Source organism: Ixodes scapularis, unplaced genomic scaffold, assembly GCF_016920785.2.
Source record: "Ixodes scapularis isolate PalLabHiFi unplaced genomic scaffold, ASM1692078v2 PGA_scaffold8__174_contigs__length_109621045, whole genome shotgun sequence".
In the NCBI taxonomy this organism is placed as follows: domain Eukaryota; kingdom Metazoa; phylum Arthropoda; class Arachnida; order Ixodida; family Ixodidae; genus Ixodes; species Ixodes scapularis.
Genome location: NW_024609883.1, coordinates 67,875,081 through 67,894,325, shown reverse-complemented (window position 1 = coordinate 67,894,325; position 19,245 = coordinate 67,875,081). Strand labels below are relative to the sequence as shown.

The following is a 19,245-nucleotide window of genomic DNA, read 5'->3' as shown; positions in this document are numbered from 1 at the left end:
TGCAAGGACTTTTTTACTGGTTTTTAATTTGCACCTAGCCTGAGCGCACTGAACGTAGTAACTTAATAAAACTTTTCTCGGATTTCGCTTTATTTTAAAAGTAGGCAAATTAAAATTACAAAAACAAGGAAAAAATAACCTTCATGACGTCCTTGGTCACTTGACTGGCTGCGAACTAGAGGAAGGGCAGTGAACTAGGCGAGCGCTCGCGGCTGCCGCGCTCTGTGTCGACGGCTCAAGAGGGCGCCACTAAAGCATGTTTTGGCTAGGCTGTATGACGCGGGCAGCCACGGCAGCTCGCATTGCTTTTGCTCAGCGATTAGACACTAATTCGTCATGACACTTCATTGGCCACAAATGATAGCAAGCACGGGGTAAAGATCAGTTCAGAACGGGAGCCACTTCGCACTGCCATACCGCCATAAGGCCAAACCGCAAGCCAAAGCTGCTCACCGAAGGCCTTCAGAATGCTCGGAACCGGTCGGATCCTCCAGTCCATACGACCACAGCGCCGCTCGTCGGTGCCTGATCCTACTACACCTTTCTAGTATGCGCCGCCTTTTCCACCGCTTGGCGGCAGATATGGCGACGGGTCATTTCTTGTTTCCATACTTTCTAAACTGCATATGTTTCTTTTCTGATCTAAAATACTGAACAAAAACTACTTTTATAAATAATTGAAATGGTTCGTGCCACCTATATTTTGTATTTCGACTAAAAATAAGCTTTTAGCGGCTCTGAACAGTAGTAAGCCAAGGACCAAAGACATCACATATCGCGCGCTTTTGGCACCGCAGGTCGCCTCCGTAGGTGGAGGTTTCCGTGTCGTCTGGTTAAAAAACGACGCACTGATATTTAGTTGCTGTCTCCGTGCCCGCTGGCTTGCCCGAACCCCAAGAGACGTGGAAACTGCAAAAAAGGTAGCTTAAATATGATTGCAGGGCCCTTTTAACTATGGACAAGCCTCTAAATGGGTCACCACACTTGGGAAGTGATGGAGACGATTGCTTGTTCACTGGCACGTTCTGTAGCTGATGATGCTTAACTGCATTAATGCAAGCAATGTTGGTTTACTTGCCTAGTAATGGTGCTTTCAATGGCTGCTTTAAAAGCCTAAAATATTACTTGTCACTTTTATCACAACGAAGCTGTTTATGGCTAGGGTTCTGTGGATTTTTTGTGTGCAACAAAAACTCTGGTCCCGAATTTGATGCAAAATTGCTTCATTCTATGCAAAAGCTTACAAATCTCATTACTTAGACTTGCATTTCAGTAGATTAGTTATCAATAGGCACCATTTTCAAGATCAGTAGACTCTCATGTAGATAATAAAGGTTTCTCAAAGATTTGCCACTGTGCAAGCCACATCAGCTATGTCTACACTTGCACTGCCCTTTCTTTGTTGTCGTTCCAAGCGCTTGCGTGCCTGGTTTCCTTCCGCTCTCCCGTGGTGGCAGTCCCGTCGCACCGTGTCTAGTTTCCTCCGCTTCTCAGCGGGTGTGTGTCGTGTGCTAATTTCTAAATAGCTTTGCTGGTCATCCACCTTCAGAGTGGAATGGCTCATGATTTTTCACGGGAACTTGCTGGTCAAGACTGCAGATAGAATGGTCCACACGCTAGATTTCTATTGGCTTCATTTTGTTGTTCTCCCTTAATTAATTAACCACAGCACTCGACTCGGCCTTACGCCATGCGTACGGTCCTCACAGGCTCCGTTCTCAAATCAAACTCTGCGCGCGTTACCTGCGCGCGTTACCCATTTATTCTAGGGAACATATCGATGACTCCGGTGACAGTACTTGTTGACATAGGATGGATTAGGAGACGGACCCAGATTTAAAAAAATAATAATAAAATGAACAAACCAACAAGTGATAACATCAGTGTTCAGCCTTCGTGTTGCACGAAAGGGTTGGGAATGGACTCCATGCCGTCGACGGGACAGATCACCACGACTGCGGTTCCTCGGCACACAACCAGTCCCAGGGTCCTGGTGTCTTCCGTGAGCTTGTACGGGTCGTCAGGGTCGCGCAGGTATTCGGTGGCGTTGTCGATGACCAAGTTGAGCAAAGGATCGTAGCCTTTCAGGATGCCAGTCGCTTCCCGGCCGCCCTGGAACTTGACGCGAATGGCTTTGTCCAGGTACTTGGAGAGGTCGACGATAGACTCCTTCCGCTTCTTTTCCTTGTCTCCTGTGTTGACGTTGGACATGGTGGTTCACAGGCAGTGGGTTTTGTTGCAACTCGAAAAGCACGCCGCTACAGCCACGATTGTCGGATTACAAACGTTTTGGATGTTTCGGATTAGATTGGATTGGATCGTGAACTAAGAGAATACTTTCGTAGACTCTGGATTCGGCAAAGCACACGTTTTGTTACAATTTCTTTTTAATTGTGTTTTTGGTATAAAATGAAAACATTCAAATTACTGTTTATTTAAAAAATATAGCAACAAATCATTAAGTGGTGAAATGATGAATGCCGCTGAGACAAAAAAGTAAGGCGGTCAGTCCCAAATCCAATCCAAGTGTTTGATCTACTGGCGTTGTTTGCCGCATAGTTTGAGCAGTTTGAGTGGTTTGAGTGCCTTCCGTGCAACGTGTTTTCTCGTTGTTTAGGTTAGATATTGGTTACGTGGTGTACGGTGTTTTGTTTTTGGTACTCTTCGCAATGTCTGTACGGCTCAGCGCGTACGCGAACACCCTTGACGGGCCTGCGAAGACCGCCTACATCGACAAAGTTCGTCGTTGCAACGGAGCAGACCCGCTGGCGTTGACTTCGAAGGAACTTAACTTTGAACTTGCAGGTGTCCCGAGAGTCGAGAGGGTCGATATCAACGATTACTTGGTACACGGCACGAAGTTCATCACTCGCGCACAGTTGAAGGCCTACAAAGAGCTGGAAGCTTACAACTTCTTGGTGAGCGAGTGGGTAGAGGTGCCAAAGCTTCGCGTGCTGCCGGACGGAATGGTCGTCGTCGTCGGCAAGGTGAGATCGCGATGAATGCCAGTGGTTCTGTGGAAGGAAAGGCTCCGCAAATGGAAGGACCGTCTCGGACACAACTCTGGTTTTATTATGTTGCTTAATCAACAGCTTACCTGCGCCCTCAACCTTTACACAATTACTCCGCAAGCTGACACTGTGCTATGAGGGCAACACCAACCAGAATAATGGTAGCCCGCGCACTGGCATCTTGACGTTATTGACTTAGATTGAGCGCCGAAACATTTTGAACACGAGGGCTGTGTCTGGGCTGGGCCTCATGTCCAGTATGGAGGCTGTTCACAGGCTTTCATTATTCCAGGTGATGCTTCCATGGGTGCATCATATTGTACAATTGAACCGCAAAAAAAGAATGAAAACTTTATTTGTGAACCCGGTAGTTGAAGGTTGTCGGTTTTAATGCGGTCTTCAGTGTTGTACTGCAGAGTGCAGTTCAGAACCTTTTGAACTAGTGAACACCTTAAAGGTCCGTCGCAGCTATACTGGTATTCACTGGCAACCATAACTGAGCTCGCTACTGCTTTCGCACCTCCACGGAAGTGAGGGTAAAGCTGCTTTTGTACAAATTTGAGTGACGGCTTAATCTTCTATACTCTCGTAGATGACTGTGCAGTGCAGCCAAAGCTACAGGGGAGAGAGCGTATCCCGACCTGTTCAAGAGGGGGGACTGGGGGAATCCCAGCCGTTTTGTCCCGTTCCTCCTTTCCCTCCTCTTGAACAGGTTGGCATACGCTCTCTCCCCTGTAGCTTTGGCTGCACTGCACAGTTTGTGAGAGTATAGACGCTTTGCAGGAGCTGTGCATGTGCAGGGCAATGACTGATCTTCATTTTTTGTTTCCTCTTATTATGTCTACTTCACTTTGTGACAGGCAGGTTATTGCCTGTCATGATGGCAGGTTATTGCCATTTTAGATTCTACCGTGTCCTTCTCCTTGGCATCGGCCTTTGTAGAAGCTCGTCAACGCCCACTTGACTGGCTCGGTGTCTGGGTACTGAGAGAGAAGGTCAGCTAGGGCAGCTGTAATCTGGCATGTGTGCAAAGCTCCTATAGGGAAGTCAGGGGCACACAAAGAAGTCCCGGTGATAAGAGAATTTCTCCTTCCCCTCTTTACTTGTGGTTGCAGGAGAACTGACGAGAAACTCCTCCCGAGCGTGCGCCGTGAGCAGTCTCCTGAAATGCGGTGTCCAGTGGATACCACCTATGCTCCGTCTTACCTTACGACGGATCCCAGCGGAGGCTACGAGGCATTGAAGCCAATCCAAAGCCGTGCGAATGTCTCGTGGCCTTTGGCTGGGGCGCAGCGACATACAGGGCACATAGTCACATGATACATTCGCAGTGCTGGGTTGGCTGGGATGGCTCCAAGTGTCTGCTGCGGTTCATCGTAAGGCTAAACGGAGTGTAGCGAGTAACATTGTCGCGAGCGGGAAGTCAGTTAGGACCAATGGGCGTCTAGTGTCTCCGCTGTGGGCGAGAAATATGGCCAGTGCCATTCCACAGCTAGCCCGGGGTCTTTTAACGTGCACCCCACAGTAGCGTTGCACGACTGCACGCTGGTGTACGACGCTCGTCCAGATCAAAACGGCCAGGAGGAAAATCGAACCCAGGAACCCTGGGTTCAATCCCCACCACCCTTTCCCTATGTGCTCCTGTCTGCGGTGCACCAACACGCTTGGCCACCGATGCCGCCCCTGTAGCAAGCGGCGATTGCCAGTAAATATCGGGAACGGTGCACTACAGCAGACGTTTTTGTACGTACGTCGACCATTTAGAAAGCGTTCACGAGATTCTGCGTGTGCAGACATTAACTCAAGCAATTTTTGTGCAATGCTTTACAGGTGAACCAGCCCGAGGGCCCCAACTCGCAGCCCCTCAAACCCTGGCTCCTGCTTCAAGCAGACGGGGCAGTGGAGCTAGCACACTGTACCTGCATGGCTGGACTCGAAGAATGCTGCTCGCACATTGCAGCCGTGCTGTTCTACCTAGAAGCCATTGTAAAGGAGCGAGGCGACGCCGGCGACGAGCTACCCAACACTCCGGAGCCCATTTACCTCAAGGATGTGGCTTGCTGCCCCATCGCCGACATGGACTTCTCGTCCGCGACGGCAAAGAAAAGACGGCCCGGCGGCAGCGAGATGCAGGCGGCTGGGAGGCAGAGACGAAGCATTCCCAAGCCTAGTGAAGAGGAATGGAACCTGTTCCTCAGACGGATGCACGCGTCGGGGACGCGGCCGGCATTCCTAGCCTTAACCGAAGGGTACTCCCACTTTTATGCTCCGACTGGGCACAGCGAAGAGATTGTTTCAGACACCGGCGTTCCCCCTTGAGCTTGTGAGATTGTTGTTCTTTTGACGGCCAGAGACTGGACACTCCAAGCCTAAGCGTGTTTGTCTCGTTTTCGTTCCTATAAATTTTACTTTTGCCCTGCTGGATTCCCGCTGTCGCGAGTTTGTTTTTTCTTGTTTTCCTTTAGCTTACGAATGATTGTAAGACAGCACGACATGGAAGACAGCACACTGCAGCTTGCTGTGAACATAGTCTGGGTGTTTCAGCAAAGGCTAAATTCCCTAAAAACTGGCTAGTCTTGAAAGAAAGGAACTCTTTTTGCGAACGAACTGGCAGCAATGGCAGACATCAAGGATTCTGAAACTTGTACTAATTAGCTCTATAACAAAGTCAAATTTACTTATTAACTTTTTAACGAATGGAAATTACCATATGGTTTCAATGAAAAACGCATCCAAGCTGCAAGTTTTTTTTTCTCAGAACTCCGTAAAATGCTACCCCTGCCTTGTAGCTCTAAAATTAATTGATTTAGTGGTTTTCGATGATGCCTAAAGACCGACAACCAATTTGTGCTTTCCATTTTTCCGTCGCTTCCTCCTCCCCCCCTACAAGGCGATCTACAGTTGCCCGTTTCCTCTTCCGCCATGGTGAGGAGTGTTGTGGGCGGCACTAGTGCCAAGTTTCGACACTTTCAGTATTCGGGTTGCAAACACTGTGCCCGCGTCGTGTAAAAAGCCATTGCCTCATTGGGTAAAGATGCTTTTTGGTTTCTGGCTCTGGACGCTCAGTTGCTTGCTTGCCGTCGCTGGTAAGCCATGCAGTTCCACCGCCGGCCACAGCCCAGCACGACAAGGAGGATCTTCTGCCTTGTAGAATCTCAAGTCTTGTCGTCGGCCTTTAAAGGGATACTGAACTGAAATTTGGATTTCGTAATACAAGGCGACAGAAGCGTTGATTGGGATGCTACAAACTGCAAAACATCACTCATATATCTATATCTCGAACAGATGGCGGTACTTTTGGAAAAGAAGGGCGTGATGAAGCGAGGGTTATGACGCCATTGTCCTCTTGGAACATTTGAGAATGAGGGGAAGCGGGCTCGCTTCAGTTCACCTGCTAGACGGGACATAGTGAGGAGGAGAGGGAATGAGAATCGTGACGCGACTTGTCTCGTCGGCCGTGTTCAATCGCACACTTCTTTTCCAAAAATATGGCGATCCGTTAGAAATATTGCTGTATGAGTGTTTTTGGGTTTTGCAGCATCCCGCGTATCTGTACAGGTGTGCAGCTCGAAATTTCGGTTCAATATCCCTTTAACAAGTTTCTCATTGGAACTATATGTTTTTTTTTTGTTGTTTTTTTCACATTAAAATGTTACTTAGTAAATTCTCTAATTAGTATGTGCTTTTCCTTGCAACGCTTGATGTCCACTGTGGCTGCCAATTTGTTACCAAAAAGAGTTTCTCTCTCCCTCGACCACCCTATCTTTAGGGATTTTCGAAAGCCTTTGCTGAGACACCCTATGTTTATTGGAGCATTAGTGCAACAAAACTCGAAGGAACAGAGGGCAAAGTTATGATGAATAGCAAGAAGACATACAAGAGGACAATTGTGTGAAAGGAATGAATGTCACCATGATAAAGCGATGGGAAAGAAATGTGCATGGAGTCCCATGAAATTTAATGTCCATGAAATTTCGAAGTTTGGGAACCCTAGTCTTGGGTACATGCATGCTGTTAGTCTTAGACAATAACCAAATAATTTGGCATCTAACAAAAGCAGAGGTGCTGCGTGCACTGCCGTGCAGTGCCTTGGTTGAGTGTAGGTCAGAGCATCGATTATTATTTGCCCAACTGTAATTTCCATGAACCTAGATGCCCCTTCACTGCAACCCACTTGCCTTTGTATCCTAGGAAACAGAATGAGACTCGGCAGCTGTGGCAACCATAATTTATTAGAAACACTTTAAAAAGCTATGTATTTCGTTGGAGACATCAAAAGGCTGTTTCTGTTTATAAGTGATAATCCTCTCCCCTTCAGCTTCTGGCTTTAAGCTGGGCTGATCCCGGGGAAATTTTGTAAAATGCTATGTCACTTTCCTAAATGCTCCGTAGTAAGCTTCAACCGCTGATTTGCACATTTTTTAAGTTCCCAATGTCAATCTTTCGAGGCGTGTAGGCAAACATTTTGAAGAGCCAAGACTGGGGAAACTCAAAACAACAGAACCCCCCAGAAAATGCATGGTTTAGCACATATAGTCGAGCATGACACTGACAGCGTCAAAAGAACCCCCAAGATTTCTTCCTTGGGGATGAAATAAAAATATCATCGGTAAAATGCCTACCATAAAATACCGAGCAGGCGCCCACTCAAAATATGAAGATGATCACGAAAAAACAGGAATGGGTGCATGTGAGATCATAAATTTTACATATATATGTACTTTGCATAAGTTTTCAGATGTTTCAAATTTTAGGGGTGGGTGCTTAATGTGGAATGGGTGGATGCACGGTATTCTACGGTAGTTTTTGAATGCGGTTTCACGAAGACATTTGATTTTTGTTTTTAGTGGCGACATGGCTCGAGTACACACACTTGCACGATGTCGAACGCAAAACAAGTTTGGGCCCGAGTGACTTTTTAAAGAATGTATTGCTCAAAAGGCATAATTGAGGGACAGAGATTGCAGAAAGCACAGCAGACAACGACCAATTTGTCAAGCGTGGTGACCGTCGCATTCTCGCTCGTAGTCACAAACTCGATTGGAATCTGGCTGGCCAAAATCGAATACTTGTCCCTCACCGATCCAATCAGCCTCTCCACGTGAGCACAGACGTCCGAAAATTCCTCGGTGCTTTCCACGTCCCTGCACGAGAGCTGCTTTCGACCCTCGTTCAGCACCAGCTCCGCGCACTGGAGACCCGCGCCCCGAGCAGCCATGAACCCGCCGTCCACAAGCACCAGGTCTCCCGGTTCGAGCCGACCCAAGATGCCACAGTGCTCCATCAGCGCCTCGTTGCTGACACCGCCGCCGTAACCTTTGGACACGAACGTCGCCACTCCCTGAGGCACAATGCCGACAAGGTATTTTGCAGCATTGCGCTTAGTACGGGGCGACAGCGTGGACGCTCGCGCGATCTGACACGATGGGGAGTTGAGGACGATTTCGAAACAGTCGAGGATTATGGGGACCCTCGTGCCAAAGCAGTCGCGGAAGGCCATCGGCACCGTCTGCCTGAGGGACCAAGCGTTGGGCCAGTGGACCAGGTCTCCGGCCACGACGAAGAAGACATCCAGCCAGCGGTTGAAGATCCTCGACGCCGTTGCCTGCGACACGCCGTACCTGCGGGCCAGCTCCTGCAGCGGGCTGTTGAACCTCAGCTTCCTGAAGAAGAGCAGCATCTCTTGGAAGAGGGACAGGCTGCTGTTTGCCGTATGCCTCACGAGGGGAGACGCCAGGGAGAAGAGGGCCGAGAGGACGGAAAAGGTGGGCAGGCCGGTGGAGGACGACACGCACTCGTCGCTTTTGTTAAACGCCCCTTCGCTGTCTGTGGCGGCCGGAACCTTTTCGCGGAGTCTACGGACTTCCTCCTGCAGCGCTGCGTGGTCGGCTTCGAAGGCCCGTAGAAGCCGCATGTCCAGTTCAGTCTGGCAAGAGACGTCTGCGAGCGACACGAAGTTGGTATTACGGAGTGCCTTATTTTCCTGACTATACGTATCTAAAACATTAAACTTTATGCGTTAAGAACTATCCACGGGTGTGCACTATACATTAAGGATTTTGCTTCTTGGGATATTCGTTAGGACGAGATGGGATTTTGTGCCTAAAAGATTGTTAATAAACATTTCTGCATGACACAAGCTTCACACTCACATTGTTTAGAATAAAGGTGAGAAAAGCAGTCTCATATTCTCTGTCAACTTTGCAGTTTGGGTAACAATTCTCTCAGCTAATCAGGGTATTGAAAGATTTCGCCTTGAATGAAAGCAGCATCGCAATTCAACCACTTACCATGTGGCTTTGCATACGGACTTATAGTATAGAGAGCTTGCTCGCTTGCTTTCTGTTCCTCTGAGGTATGCTTAATATCAACCGATGAGCCTGTAAAAGAAAGCAAAGTAGGCGTTTATGTTTAGACAGGGTAAGGTCGAATACTTTGAAGCATGGCAAGACTGGTTTACAACCAGATGATAAATTTAGCCAGTGCAGTACGACCGCTAGCCTCTGCTGTGTAAAGGGACACCGACACTCCCCAAAATTTTTGCTTTATTTTTTGCCAGGCGATTCATTATGGTGTCGGAGGACTACCCAATCAATATTTTGCTACAGCATCACATATATTTTTAATAAAGTCAAGAAATGCAACTGCTCTAAATTGAAACTGGACTGGGGAGGAATAAATATAGAGGAGGAGAAAGTTGGCACAAGTCACATGGCTATGCAACTTATTTTTTCATCAGTCAACGTATTCGCAACTTTTTAGAAGCCACAAAAAATGGGTATCATATTTTTTTCTATTTTCAGTACTAAGTGTGTGCCTTCGATGACCCAAGACTTTGATTATACTTGGTGGTTGTGTCTAAACAATAGAAAACGGCGCGTGAACACAGAGAAGAGAGGGAGCGCAACTCAAATCGGCCAGTTCTCGATCGGTGATTTCTAGCGGAAAAAACAAATTTCGAGCCGCAAATTGTGTTCTGGGTAATTGGGTTCTGCTATGCCACGTACAAATAAAAACCTTGGCGAGCACAAATACCCTGTCAGTGTCCCTTTAACATGCATTATGAAGTGGATTAGACGAAAGTCCGCAGTATAGTGCTCATCCAGTTCAAAACGGGCAGGGGCAGGGTTAGAACACAAGACGCTGGGTTCTGCAGCACATGCTATCCCTCCATGTGCTCCAAGCTACGCTGCACAAACACTCGGCCAGCGGTGAACTTGTCCCGTGTTACAAACGTATAGAATACGACCTTCACTAAAAAGTACCGATCTATCCCACTGTGACAAAGTAACTCAATATTCACATCTCCCTGTGCATGATGGAGACCCAACGAAGACTTCTTTGCATTGGCGGTACATGCGCATGAACTAGTTCATGATATACTCGTGGACACTCTTCTGCAGCTGCGCAGTAAACCCATGGGCGCAGGCACTCGAGCACCTTCGGCACCGATTAAAGCCGTACATGCACACACTTCTCTACTGAAATGCTACAGAAAGTTGTCCGCGAGTATAGTACTCGTATCTCTTCCCGCATCACTCTAGTTTCAACTGGTAAAATGAGGCCCGATGCTTTTTGGGTGAGTGACCAAAAGTGTCAGTGGCAACATGTTCTTTCGCGTTGCCACAAGGAGAGCCAAGCGCCAGACTTCAGAATCCCACAGAGCAGCTTGTCGGTTATTGATATGTGCTCTGAAAAATGGGGAGGGGCACTGGTTTGATTTCTTTAAGAGTTTTTCGGCTGTCGGATCAGGTATTCATGTGCCTGAAAGGAAGTCTGGTTGGCTTCAATGACAGTAGTCATTTTTTAACTTGATACAATCCCACTATGCAATATATAGTAATAGATTGCAAAGTGGGAGTGCTTTCTGAACCTCTTTAGTCCAAGGCAAAGAGGTGCATTGCTGTGGCACTCTGACATTTTTATTTCTGGTATGGGCCAGAACATCTGAAAAGATCCGGTCTTATCTTTGCTGTGTTTTGGCACCAGAAGTGCACTGCACTGTTCACAATGTTTGATACTTGAATTCGCCGACAGAAGAAATGCACTCTCCTTTCTGACTTTGAAGATCGTTCCTAAGGTACCAAGGCCAAAACAATAACTATACTTCGTTTCACCTTACGATGCACAGCAATTATTGCTAGGAGCAGTGCAAGCCAATCAAGTTTTCCACACGTGTCACATGCACTCAACAAGTCAGTTTGCTCAGCCAGAAGGCCGTGTGACACGCTAATGGATTGGCTCTCAATGCTCGTAGCATAGGCTGCAGTACCTCATAAGACAAGACGGGGCACAGCACACACATCGCCAACCCCAGCATTCCACCTCAGCAAGGTGTTCGTCTGCAATACTGCCCAGCACAGTCCAATGCCGTCTCTTTTCTTCCTGCCATTTCCTTCTTGTTGTATACACAACTAATTTTCAGGAATGCTTATTTGGCCAATTTCCAAATATATACTATAGCACCCCCCCCCCCCCCGCCCCAAGAAAAAAAGATTACAGTGTTTCTTTTACTGCAAAAATGAACTATGCATCATTGAACGCTCATTCTCCACCCAAATGTGGTGCTCAGCAGTTTGAGCCAGATATAAAAATTTCAGAACCAAATGCAATCTCATTCAAAAGTTTTAAGTGATTTTCTCAAAATTTCAATAGAAAAATGGGGCCCATTTTTGCCCATTTTCAATAACCAGCTCCATGCATTTGAGAGCTCCATCAACCACTATTTTTCAACTCAAAATTTCAGAAAATCACAACTTTTGAATAAGATTACGGTTAGTTCTAAAACTTTGGCATCTGGTTCGAATTGCTAGTGCTACTTTTGGGCGAAGTACGAGCATTTAGCGATACATTGCTTGTTTTTGCGGTGTAAAATACTCTGTAAAATATTTCAGGGGGGACACCCTGTAGGTAGCGTATATGTCCAAATACGTTCAAAGTGTGTGAATTATAGCAGTGAGGGTATGTCCTTTCGCTCAAATGAGTGCTCGATGAGTACTTTATACTTTTTGGTTACCATCAATTTCACCTGGACACTGGTGGGTCACATTTGCTCATGTTGAACCTCTTCTTATGTTGGTTGAAAAAAATCTTATTTCACGGTCTTTGCAAACGCATGTTTGTCAATCTACCTTTTTGCCTGTCCTTTCTATCATTGCTTATATCATTATCTACCTTCATTGAAACTCAAGCATGCAGGCCAATTGCCAGAAACGTAGGCAAAGATGCGAGAAACAACAAATATACCTTCAGTCCCCCCCCCCCCCCCCCCCTTAGCAGATCCTATTATATACATATGCATTTTGAACCTTCCCTTCCCCCCATCGCTCCCTCCACGCACATGTCATGGACGTCCAAGCCTGCCCCAGCTCCCCCGCAAAAAATTCCTGGCTACGCCACTCGCAGAGGGTGTCACACGTGGCCAAAAGACCCGAGTTTCCGCGGACCCGATTTAAAACGCTGCCAACTTTACAATTGTTTGAGCATGAAAGAGAGTTTACCCGGTTCACTCTTGACAGCAATATCCTGGGCTTGAGGTGGTGATGGTGGCTGTGGCAATGGTGATGGCAGCTCTGGCACTGTCGGGAAGAGGTTTTGGAATGGACACTCAATTATGATTTAATCCCCGTGCACGAACGCAAATGATGTGGAACTGCAGTCTTTGAGGCATGCTCATACCTATATGAATGACCGCTGGTATTGCACCCTCCATGACACCCGGCACCTCCTGCCGTTGTAGGAGTTCACGCTGCCGGTCACCCCGAGCCTTGGCCCTTTGCATGGCTCGTTGATGCCGGGCGATGCGGTCACTGCGCCCATAGGTGTTTGGGTACCCAAGGTTCTGACTGGGTGCCCAATCCTGATCATCGACGCAGTGCAGATAAGAAGGCTTGCCTGCGATAAAACAAAATTTCTCTCACACAGAGCGTATGAATGCTTTAAATTAAAAGCACACTGTAAAATGGTGGAAAGCTGGGCGAGTTGGTGGTACATGATTAGCGGAGAAGTAAAACAGCGCCAAAAAACCAAGGACAAGAAGACGTAGTGTACAAACAAAGCGCTGACTCTCAACTAATTTCTTGGAAAAATACACAAATCAACAAACATCACAAATCATAAAAAAACATCCAAGTCACCGCCCTTTGCACGTGTCAAACCCGCTCAAAAATGCCAGCTCTTTGTCAAATAATGCTATACAAGGCGAACTGAAGCACCTATCCTTTTGCTTCAAAATTTAAAAGGCTTCTAAAATTTCTTTAGTCATTTGTTAACTGTGTCGTCCCAAGATACTCGTTTTATCAAGAATGGGTTTGCACCTGCACCCATTACAGCGTACTGCCAAGTTGCCTGCTGGCGATGATCTAACCCAGTGGTTCTCAACCAATGATGTTTCGTGGACCCCTTGTGGATCGGCGGATATGAGGGAGGACCCTGTTTGTGGTGAGGGTAAAAGAAAGGCATAGGTTAATTATGATATTGATTTAATAAATGAATACAGCTAAGGAATAATGTGAAATAGACGTTTCTTAATAACATACACACGAAAAAACTCACCCGAAAATTGGAACGCTTCTTATTAATCTGAAAAATACAACTTTCATTGCCGTACTTGACTGATGAGGAAAAGCTTCGCAAACCCCTCGAATGCTTTCGCGGACCCCCATATGAGAACCACTGATCTAACCAATAGAGCATGCTTAACTTCTCGTTCACACATCTACTGATCTGTCCGATGTAAACATTGCCACAGGACAATTTAATATTGTAAATTACACCGACAGTGCACGACACGTGCATTACCCTGTGGTCCTTTCCACATGCAGGACTATTAACACTACTCCTGTCGACTTTAGCACAAACTTCGAAGGTGCCAAAAGAACCACTGGCGCTCCATGATGTTGCACTACATTTCAATTGCTGCTGCTTTCTTTGTTTCATCTCTGACATTTGCAATTGGGGTCAAATCGCTATCGCACCACAATCAATCACACTCAGCACAACTAAATTCAAATTCTTGATCAAGAAATTCTCTTAAGTTTAGCATTTGCTCCGCTAAAGTTTTCAAGTTTGTTTTCATGGTACTTGCATCTTTTGGCTGTGTTCTCCGCTTCGTGAAGTTCTGGATTGTCTTGCTGCGCTTGCCTGAGCACTGGATGCTGCCTAGCCTGAGCACGACGCCGTTGAGCATACTGACGTTGCTGTTCGCTTCGTCGCTCATCGTATTCACGCTGCTCTTCGAAGTCCTAATTGTGCGTGGCCTACCCATAGCACCGTTGCAACAACAATAAAATTAGTTGCTAGGCGGGTTTTTTTATATATGGAAAACTTCATACTCTGCCGTTCCTGCTGCAGCTTATGCAACCGCAATCTTTACTGAGAAACGCATGCGGGGAGGACTAATGGCTTATCATCGTTCCCACAAGACCAAATGATAACGTGCGCGAACAGTGGTAAGGCACGCGCGACGGTTTTCTGTCAACGGACACAAAAAAAACCCCGCCAACGAGTCATATATAGCTTCGCTGGAAAACTGTATACAACGATCTACTGGGTTTTCTCTTCTGAAGTTCAACCCACAGGAATGTGATTTAAACACCAATAGCATACTTTCAATAAAAACCCTTCTACTATGAATAGAGCCTTTTTTCCGGAACAGTACCAGGTAATTATGGATGTACCTAAACACCCGGATCACATCACCACCAAGCTCGCTTGCGATGCCTCTATCGCAACTTGAAAGAAAAATGTCGCTCAGCACAGGGGCAACGCTCGACCCCAATACACACACTCTGCTTCTGCGAAAACTGGGAACCATTGTAGACAGCATACGTTGACTTGACATAAAATCACAACCTCTAAAAAATTGTCAACGCTGTGTTTTTATTTCAAGTCTACATACATTGTCTGCGATGGTTCCCAGTTTTCGCAGAATTAGGGGCAAAGAGTTCCAATCTTGAACAAGTTTGACATGTGCAAGAACTGTGACTTGTTTTTGTTTTTTTTTCATTTATAATGCTTGTTGGTACACTTCTTGTCCTCGGTTTTTCGGCACTATTTTATTTTTCCGTTAATACACCGTAAGGTGCCGGACGTTTCTAAAAAAGTGAACCATGTTTTTCGGCCCGTATAAATAAACTATGCATTGGAGAAAGCTCAAGTCCTGTGAGAATGCATCACTAGCATAGAAGGCTTTAAAATAAATGCGCATATTAAAATACTGGGGCGTTCGTAAGAAAAGAGAACCACGTCTTTCAGCCCGCACAAAAAACTATGCATCGCAGAAAGCTCAAATTCCGTGAGAATTCGTTGCTAGCATCAAAGGGTTAAATAAAAGAAATGCACACGTTAAAGTACCGGGGCGTTTGCAAGAAATGAGAACCATGTTTTTTGGCCCGCATCAATAAACTACATCACAGTAAGTTGAAATTCCGTGAGAATGTGTCGCAAACGGTTGGGATGGAACGTGAACGTTTGAGAACATGACATTACCTGAATGAATGATAATTGATGGAGTCTAAATTTCTCTACAAGCCGACGTCCACTGAACCTTATTGTCAAAACAAGAAATTACATCGTGAATGCCTGTAACATATATTTCAATGAACGAAAAAAAAATATGTATTGTCAGCAAGAGACAAAAATATTGATTTTTTTTTCTTGCTGACAAACATTTTCACCGACATAAATGCCACATGCAACCACAATCTCAGTTCCTGATTTGACGATATAAGGACTTCGATGGAAGTCGGCTCAATCATCCTTTGATCCAGGTAACGTCACGTTCGCAAAATTTCACGTTCTATCCCACCTCTAGCGTCGTATTCTCACGAAGTTGGAGCTTTTTGCCACACCAGCTGAAAAACGTTTGTTTTTCTTTTTCTCATGAACGCCCGGTATTTTAACGCATTTGCGCTGTTTGCGCCACGGAAGTTTGGTAGGGGGTGTGTATACTGCGACGGGATGAGGACGCGGCGCCAACCGAGCGTTCAGAAGAGATGCCCTGTCGTTCATTCAGCGAGTACAGCGCTAAAGGGGCACCCCCGTCAACGGGACCGGTTTTGATACCTCCAATCAGTCGCAAAGTTCCCCACCTGACACGAAGTGTCGACCACAAATCCTTTGCTCCGCAGCTCTTTCGCCGAGATCGTTCCGGCGTATCCGTCGGAGCCATTCCTGACGCCGCAGAACCGTCCGCTCGTACGTTGTCTTGTCCTGGCCCTTAATAATGGACGGAATTCGGAAAAAACGAGTTCCGCTGGTCGCGGGTCCATCCCGTCGAACACTACGACTACGACAGTTCCTTACAGCGCAATACACCATTTTTGCGTCCGAGTGAACGGGCGGACTACAAGGTAAACACAGCGCAAGTGAACAAAAACACACGCGGCAATGGCGGCGGAAATTCACCAGTGTGGATTCCGGCGAGATCACGAGCCGGATGTGCGTCATCTGAAATCCGCGACGTCCGCGACCCCGCAGCCCCGCAGCCATTGCCCGCAGCCTACTTGCAGGCTGCAGGCGCTGCAGGTGAGGGAGTGGCACAGACGGGAGCAGCCTGGATAGTTGACAAACTCCCAGGAAAAAGTGACGCGCTGTCATTCTCTGCCGCATAGCGTCGCTCGTGTCGCAGCCCGCCCGACCCGTTCGGTCTGACTGGCCTCCGTACCCTTGGATACGCCGTGAAACAACTCGTTTTTTGTTCGGGTTCACAAAGTGTATTACGAACGACTGTGGTCAGTGTGATAATGTCTGGATTGAGGCAACATTTCCTGGGACATCTGAGGTAAATTCACGCCCGCTGGGCCTTCGTAATTTTGGCGGTTTTCGACGTTCGGCACCAAGGCAAGCAAGCTCCGAGACATGCACATAGACCGTTGTGTTTTGATCGTTTGCGGTCTGAAATACCGTGAACTTCCCTGATGTTCTGTGTTTGTGTCAGAAGTTCAAGCATAAACTGCTGCATAGATTCCAAAGCCGTATTACGGTATTAGGAAATAATGCCAAGTTGAAGACGTCACCGTCATTTGAACGAAGCGGGCTGTTTTTGTATTTGGCTATGTCGAGGAGGCCTACTACTACTATGTAGAACCTCTGAGGTGGTGAAAACGGCTGAGTTATTTCTTTCGTGTGTTCTTTACGTGCGTGACATCCTGGGTCCCTTCCATGTGCGTGCCATTTCGGAGGCGTGTGACCCGCGTCCAGCGTTTTTCCTTCTGCGCTGTCACGTGATACGATCCGCCGGAGTAACTCGGATCCATTTGGACAAAACTCTGGAGCACACCCTAAAGGGTAAGAATTTCAAGACAACACTTCCGATCAGCTGATCCACAGCGCTCTGACCGGCGCACTGTACTACCTGCGCTGCCTGTCGCCTTGCTCCGTACACACGGCACACCCTGAGCCCTGAGGCCGAGATAAATTAACACTTGCGCTCGCTGCGCCACTGCGCTCTTCTGGCCGTCTGCTGGCGAAACGACGTGTGCGACAACGGGCGTGTGTGCAGGGGGGGATTACAGTTGTCGTCCCTATTTTACTTCATTCTATCGCGTAGAATTGCGTAGAAAAATCACTCACTGGTAATGAAAAAAATGTTTAGGTATCTTAAATGGCAGCTGCGATTATCGTTTTTGAAAGTCACATCAAAATACATTTCCGGTTGTTTTTCTTTGATTTAAGGGCATGCACAAAGTAGGACATCGTAATATATAGGACAAAATCTGTATACCGGATTTAGGCCGGCTCCAAGGTATTTACTTTTTTTTTCTCTCTCATTGAGCACAGTTGTTTAAAAAAAGAAGAAAAAAAAAACGGTAACCGTCCATGTTACTGCAAAGGTTTTGTAACCTTAATTTGTGTAAAAATGTTCAAAAATAGTATTTGTTTATTACTGGGCCCACATATTTGCTTCAAGCAAAACAAGTTCCTGACAAGGCACCAGAGTTTTATTTACAAAATCCTAGTCTTAATAAAGTGTGACCATCATATATTTGCAAGGAGACGGAGCTTGAAACTTCATCGAAAAAAAAATTGCAGAGGACAATGTCAGACACCAAAGATTATTAGTCGGCGTGGAAGTTCAATTGCACCATACAAGAAGGTTAGCATCATGAATGCATTACACAAAAATATGTGCTGGTTAACGGCATCAAACAGTGTGTCGCAACAGTAGCAGCAAGCTTTGTTCCCATCGGCAGAAGTCCGGTTCAGGGGGTCCCGAGGCGCAGTAAAACTTATGAAAGAAGTTAATACCGCGTCATTCTTCCCTAACCCGCGACCACGGCTCTTATCCTCTCTGGTAAGGAATCATAGAGCGCGGCCACGAAGTCTGGCTCGGCCCGAAGCCCCGATTCACGTCTCACCGCTTCCCACAATTCGTCGGCAGTTGCGCTGTAGAGGGGACGCAGTGACATGGCTAGCTTGATGCGCCTCCAAACGTGTTCGATGATATTCAGATCGGCACCTTTTGGGGGCCAAGGCAGCTCCGTCTGGCAGCGCTCCTCGAGGAGATACGAGCGTGACAACGCATTTTCCACTTCAGCGCTTTCTTGAAATGCACTGAAATGCATGTTAGCTGGAAACGTGAACAGTGGGCTGCACGGCACACGCATCGTGATGTTGGCTCCGTTGGTGAATATTTTCGCTAGCAGACGGCCGGAAGAGATCAGCGGCGCAGTGAGCGGAAGTGAGAGTTTATTTCGGCCTTAGGGTGCTCCGTGTTTGCGGAGCGATGCGACAGGCGGCGCAGTTTGTACCCTGCACAGGCCGGAGCGCTGTTTCAGCTCATATTGTCAGCGATAGTACTTCAAAGATTTACGTGTGAACGTGTGGTGGATATTAAAGCCGTTATTTTAGAGCGCAGCTCCTAGGCGCCCGTTTCCGGCTTGAGCGGCGTCGCCATCGGCGTAGGCGTAACCGCGCGGTGCATTATGGGAAACGTCCCATAACGCAACGCGCGGGACCGTCGTTGCATCACTCGTCAGCCTCGTAACGTCACGAGGGTCACCGGTGACGTCACGAAAGCGACATTTCGGCACTTCGTTGTACTGTACGTTTTTTTGTTTTTTGTTTTTTTTTCCTCTACGTTTTAGGGTAACTGCGGATTTCGGCATCCCGCCGAAACGTCACCGCGACGCAAGTCCGTTTTATCGTGGGTCAGCGAGGTTATAAGTACTAGGACGTTGCCATATTGGTGAAGCCTAGTCATAAAAAGTGTAAACGATATTGTGCCCAACGT

The 19,245-nt window shown here is 47.1% G+C and overlaps 3 protein-coding genes across 3 annotated transcripts; 1 reads left to right on the top strand and 2 right to left on the bottom strand.

Moving 5' to 3' along the window:
* Positions 1 to 1,744: 1,744 nt before the first annotated feature.
* Positions 1,745 to 2,309, bottom strand: LOC8028895 (U6 snRNA-associated Sm-like protein LSm7). Its single transcript, XM_002402226.5, has one exon. It carries the CDS (start codon positions 2,209 to 2,211, stop codon positions 1,888 to 1,890), a length of 324 nt encoding a protein of 107 aa, XP_002402270.3. The 5' UTR covers positions 2,212 to 2,309; the 3' UTR covers positions 1,745 to 1,887.
* A 219-nt stretch (positions 2,310 to 2,528) lies between these two features.
* On the top strand, positions 2,529 to 5,435 carry LOC8028894. The gene is made up of 2 exons (XM_029988312.3): positions 2,529 to 2,987; positions 4,842 to 5,435. Exons 1-2 carry the CDS (start codon positions 2,670 to 2,672, stop codon positions 5,328 to 5,330), a joined length of 807 nt encoding a protein of 268 aa, XP_029844172.2. The 5' UTR covers positions 2,529 to 2,669; the 3' UTR covers positions 5,331 to 5,435.
* A 2,487-nt stretch (positions 5,436 to 7,922) lies between these two features.
* On the bottom strand, positions 7,923 to 16,542 carry LOC8028893. The gene is made up of 5 exons (XM_029988311.4): positions 16,103 to 16,542; positions 12,690 to 12,905; positions 12,512 to 12,589; positions 9,302 to 9,391; positions 7,923 to 8,951 (listed from the first exon to the last, which is right to left on the bottom strand). Exons 1-5 carry the CDS (start codon positions 16,500 to 16,502, stop codon positions 7,930 to 7,932), a joined length of 1,806 nt encoding a protein of 601 aa, XP_029844171.3. The 5' UTR covers positions 16,503 to 16,542; the 3' UTR covers positions 7,923 to 7,929.
* Positions 16,543 to 19,245: the final 2,703 nt, after the last annotated feature.